This window comes from Hermetia illucens, chromosome 3, assembly GCF_905115235.1.
Source record: "Hermetia illucens chromosome 3, iHerIll2.2.curated.20191125, whole genome shotgun sequence".
Lineage (NCBI taxonomy): Eukaryota > Metazoa > Arthropoda > Insecta > Diptera > Stratiomyidae > Hermetia > Hermetia illucens.
In genome coordinates, this window is record NC_051851.1 from 1,643,099 (window position 1) to 1,649,098 (window position 6,000).

General features: G+C 33.7%; 1 protein-coding gene across 3 annotated transcripts in view; it reads left to right on the forward strand.

Moving 5' to 3' along the window:
- Positions 1–4,968, forward strand: part of LOC119650958 (homeotic protein antennapedia) — a 366,183-nt gene extending 361,215 nt beyond the window's left edge. For all 3 annotated transcript variants that reach the window (XM_038054201.1, XM_038054202.1, XM_038054203.1), the window contains one exon: positions 1,764–4,968. In XM_038054201.1, the coding sequence (XP_037910129.1) occupies positions 1,764–2,014 (251 nt within the window). In that variant the 3' untranslated portion in view covers positions 2,015–4,968. The remainder of the gene's footprint in view (positions 1–1,763) is intronic.
- Positions 4,969–6,000: the final 1,032 nt, after the last annotated feature.

Sequence of the window (6,000 nt, forward strand, 5' to 3'; positions counted from 1 at the left end):
ACAAAAGTGATGAACAAATTGGTAACGTTGCTTAGTATATCACGCAACAGTAATAAAATTGCCCTCGGTCTCAATCGAACATTTGGAAATTCAGCACGCATAGTTGATTGGATAATCCTTTGCAATGTTTGCTGGACAAGGAGGTTTGGATATGGATCCTGTCAAGGAAGTCCCTGATAACATTGGTGACGTATTGACCGGTCATTGTCGTTCATAAAATGAAGATTAGGGCGTATAAATGGTACAAAAGAGACTACATACTCCTCGAGGATGTCGCTTATCTTAGTTTGTGCTTTGAGGGATAATCTCCGGACCATATGGAGGTCTAACTTCACTTCTTAACAAGTCCCTCCCCTCCCTATGTCATTACCGATCCTCCACCGAACTGTATTGTATTTATAGCACCGCGTAGGGTTCTCCACTTCTTCGCCAGACTCTAGACCGATCATTTCAAGCATAAAGAGCAATTCTACACTCGTCTGAGAAGAAAAGCCTCAGTCCAGTCAGAATACTCTCGAACAAAATGGATTCAACCTGCTCTTTGTACTGCAGTGATGAGATGGCCGATAGCAGGTACATTAGAGTGTAGATTCAGGGCAGCCAGTCGACTACATATTGTATGCGAGCTGACATACTCACGTGGAGCAACACGAAGTCAGTGGCTCGTCATTACAGATGACTGAAGCGATTCCTTAGAGTTTGCATTGGAATAAATCGACGGTTAGCTTGGTTTGTTGCTCTCGGCCGCACTGATCTCCCTGTCTCCCTGTACCTATGGATCGACTGGCAAACCGTCGTTCCCGGTACACTGAGAGTCCTGGTCGAAGAAAGCTGGCTTCTTTCGTCCTCGACTAACGCAACGATTTGGGCGACTACCATAGTAACCAACATCTGGGGCGATATTTTATTTATATTTTTCCATCTGTGGTAGTAGGATTTTTGTTGCCGCTGGCCTATACAAGTGTCCTTATTGCAATCGGTTTACTGTCTATCTACCTGTCTGTCTTTCAAACGCATTTTTCTCAAAAACGCCTACACCGGTTCCACCGAAATTTGGTGAACATATCGAAACTATGAAATCTCACACGAACAGTGAGTTGTATTAAATTTCGTGCAGTTTGAAGAGGCGCCCTCCATAAATGCAAAGGAGGAGGTGTGCAATTTTTTTTCATCGAAAATAATCATGTGAGGTGTCTAATGAAAGGTTTTAATTAGTACTTCCACAGACAAATTAGTTTTGACATCCATTGTAAGACAGAGAAGTAAGGCGTCAAAAAGTACAAAATTAAGTTTTGAGGAAGTTGTTCCAGTTATGCTGGGCGCCCACCTTCACTTTTAAGACCTTCCATAATATCTACAAATTTTCTTGGGGTAGAATTAGGTACGTTGCCTCAAACCCTTCTATCTTATCTGAGTTTTCAACTAGTATGTGGTTTAGCAAACGTGACGGAGTTATTAGAAAATACCTGAAGAATTTATTATAATTTAATTCAAAACTGCATATTATTCATGGTATACTGAAGACCCTACGGTTCAACTATTTACTTCTATGATATTAATCGCAGGATCCGTGTTGTGGATGTTGTTCCGATTCCACGCAGGTGTTAAATTTAATTCAGCCCTTTAATGGCTTTTTGTGCTATTTCTTTGTAACATTATGGGTATTTTGGGTATTAATATTTGATATTAGAACGAAGAATTAATATTTTATAATATATAATTGTCATTCGCACACTAATAAATATTTCTTTTTTTTTTTCTAGAAAGGAAACGTGGTCGTCAAACCTACACACGATATCAAACTTTGGAGTTGGAAAAGGAATTCCACTTTAATCGATACTTGACACGGAGAAGAAGAATCGAAATTGCCCATGCCTTATGCCTAACTGAAAGACAAATTAAAATCTGGTTCCAAAATCGACGGATGAAATGGAAGAAGGAGAATAAAACGAAGGGAGAGCCAGGTTCTGGTGACAATGCAGATGAAATTACTCCTCCAACTAGCCCACAATAGATATTTCTTATTTTCAAAGCTGAAATTAACTAAATTATGATGTCTCGCAATAGTGAAAGTTTAAGAAAGAATATTTACAAAGACCCAATAGAATGGTCTATCGGAAAATGGTTGATTTTTTGTTAGATTTGTTTTCTCTTTAGAACAAAAGTAAAAATCAGATACGAAGCAAACCAAACATAAAATTTAATTAATTTTTCACTAATTTCTCAATTCGATTCGATTATTTCCCTATCGATTGGAATTATTAAGTAATACAAAAAAAAAAAATAGAATAATATTAAATAGAAGCGAACTACCAACTCATGTGACCTCAGAAATCTAAGTTAATAATATTGAGATAAAATTAATAATTATACGATGGAAAGTATATATTGAATATTATATTTAAAACACTCTATTTACTCTAGTAAAACTATCATTTTATATATAATGTGTGTATTATAACTTTAGTGCGTATTAAAGAAGTTTTCGAAGACGTTCACTGACTTTTACAATATTTGTTTATAACAAAAGGAACAAAAATTAAAAGATTTTTTATTACTGCGTATTTGTTTGCGTATTTTCTTCCTTCTAATTTAACACATGTTTATAAAGAAATCATTAAGGATGATTACGGAATGAATGGTTTTGTGCGAATGGGATATTAAAATGTGCGAAAATGGTTGTGTGGGTGGATGAGAGGCCAGTGATTTTTTGTTTCTTAATTCCCGTAATCGGTGCAATTTATTAAAAAAAAGAAAAACTAAAGGAAAAAAATAAAAAATAACAGAAGAAATGGAATAAATTTAACGAGTTTTATGAGGAGTAGTTTTATGGTTTCTATATTTTCTTTTAAGAAATTGGAAATTGTAACCACGGTAGTGAAGTATATTCAAATCAAAATGAGTAAAATTCTAAAAGTAAAAAATTTAAATATAAATTTAATAAATTACTACTAAACAACTGAGGATATGACGTATACCTTTTTCATTAAATTTGTGAAAAATCAAGTTTGCACAAATTATTTTTAAAAATTTTGCAAAAAAAAATAATAAAGTCTTATTAGTAATCTCAGCGATAATTGGCTACATTGAGAAATATATTCAAGTTTGGTTTTGCTTATTCGTACTAATTCGGATAACCTTTATATATTATTCAGTTCCTATCTCCGGTGGAGTAAAAAAAAAAACCAGAATCGTTTATCCATGAAGAAAAGAAAAGTCAAATAAGACATAATGAATTCCAAAATTACGAATATTACTATTTACATTTCTGAATTCGAGTTGAAATTGAGTAGGTGGTTTTTTTTTATGATTGAAAAAAGCAAGCAAGTAACGAACAAATAACTTACACCCTAATACCAAAGCCATACTAAGAGTATGTAAATGCGATATTTTACATATTCAGCAAAACCTAGGCAAATACAGAAAGTAAATATATACATTTTTAGAAATAGTTGAATGTTAACTTATACTGAAAATAGATAAGTAGAGAGACTTTTCTAAAGTGATTCTGTAAAGATACTCGTATGTGCCCAAAGAAGTTGTGAATTTGGTTTTATGGCATTTCGAATTAGTTTGTCGTTTCAAAATTTAGTACGAAAAAGTATGAATCGAATTGAAAATAGCAGGGATATTTGCTTTCTAAGCCTGGGGAAATCAATAATTACACTTTTTATTAAATTTTTAAGTAATTACAAAATTGTGAAACTAAATCGATTCTAAATTCTTTACTGAGTTCACAAAAGTTGAAAATAATTAAATTTCGAATTGACAATGGTAATTCTGCTAAATATGGAAATTCTTTTGAAATTGAAGGCATGTTGATTTCCCTATGCTCATAAGTTTGATATCCTGTGACTCTAATCGGCCAATATCCATTTTCAGGGATAATAACTTCATGCACTGTTATATATGACATAGGAAATATCTACGAATTTTTAAGTGAAAATTTCAAAGATTTGCATTAGATACAAACTCAATGAATGTATTGGGGACAATACTAACATTAGAAAAAGTGCACATACTAATTTCTTATGTTTCCATGACGAACCCTAAGAAACCATAACTTCAGTCGCTATGAATATTTGAAAGCAAAATCAAAATTGAATCCAGTGGGCACAGAACTGTAAATTTTGTAATAAAACAATCTAAAGTAATTTATTCAAAATAGTCTATTATACATTCTTGATGTGATGTATAACTGCTAAGAACAAACACACCCTAAATTCTTTCTAAACAGAACAATAAGTCAAAAAAGAATAAAAACACAGCATATAAAATAATACAATAAAGGTACAGTTGTAAGATAGTGGAGGAAAATAATGAAAGTATAATGAAAAATAGAAATACTATATGAAATTGTGATTATTTTTGTTAAAAAAAAGGTAAATAATATATAAAATATTGAATATAAGTTGAGAAAAGTGCAGAAATGCAGAAATAAATAAGCAAGTAGTACAGGCACACAAAAATACGGAAATACGTAATAATTATAATATTTAAAAAATATACATTCTGTAACAAAACTATTCAAAATTCGAAATACGTAACTAGAGAGTGAATAAAAAAAAATACAGAAAAAACAACAAAAAATAAAACAAAAAACTGCTACTGTTTGAATCAGTAAAATTTAAACTATTCAAAATCTAAGAACAAAAAAAAAGCAAGAAAAATATTTTCGATTTTTATAATGTTTATTTATTATAACTATATAGTATCGACGAGACAAGAAAACATAGATTTCAAAAACAAGGTGTAACAAATCGAACTCGGATTTGAAAATGGAGAAAAAAAAAATTATCAAATATGTAAATGGTATTACAGCAATGTTTATTTTAACCTATATATATAGAACTCATGTAACATAAAGTAAATGATGATGAATCCAAATACGTAATTATGTAGGCCTCATTCTTGTATGAAACAAAAAAATCCAAAAACTTGAAAATAAAAAAAACCTTGTTGTAAATATACTTTTTAGAGTAAAAATAATTGTGATTTATGATCGATTACATTTATTTTGGTTTTGAGGAATATTGGTTGCGGTATGAATTTTTGATAATTCATTAGTGCTCATTAACAAAGAACGATATGTGGGTTGATGGAGCCAATGGATCAGCATTTTGCTGACTTTATTAGTAGTTTTCAGGATAATTCTTACAGGACAGTTCGCTCCGAGCTCTCGAAGCGAACGGTCATTAAGAGCAGAGCTGAACAAGAATCCAGAAGGAAGTATACGTTCTGGACAGTGGTGCCATTCACGTCCGAAAAAGGGTAACTATTATAAGAACATTAAATTAAAAAAATATTATTACATTCCAGAGCTGCTGCGCACAACAGCAAATACGGGCTTGGGGACAGGATGTCCGCCAAGAGGTGTAAGATGATACACCCCGAGGAGATGTCATCGGAAGAAGAAGGCAGCTCCCCAGAGCTGCAAGCAATGAACGCGACCCTCCTCGAAAAAATCGAGGGGCTAAAACAAGAAAAGCCTGCGATGGTCCAGCAGCTGGACTGTCAGCTAAAAATTATAAAGCGGCTAGAGGATCGGTTGGCATCCCTCGAAGGGAGGATGCCAATCGCAACGTCGGAGCAGCAGCAACGACAACATCATCGTGAACAACATCAACATGAACAACAACAACACGAGCAACAACTGAAGGAGCAACAACAGAAGGATCAACAACATCAGCAAGATGGAGAGATGTGCGTCGTCATCCAAGAAGAGGAAGGCGACGAGTTCAATTTCGTCCAGCGGAGGAAAAAGAGAAACAAAGAAAAGGTGAGTGTAAGTAGAGTTAATGCCCCTCCGGCAAACCCTCAGGCACCCTCCCCCCAGGCTACCCGCCCAAAAAAGGCAAAAATTCCGCCCATCACTGGGTATAAAATTAATGTTCCTCAATTCTTGAGGATATTAAAAGAGAAAGGGTTACAAGCAACCCTAAAAAATACGAGGGCCGATAGGACCCTCATTTTTGCTCAAAGTCTTGAGGATCATGCAGT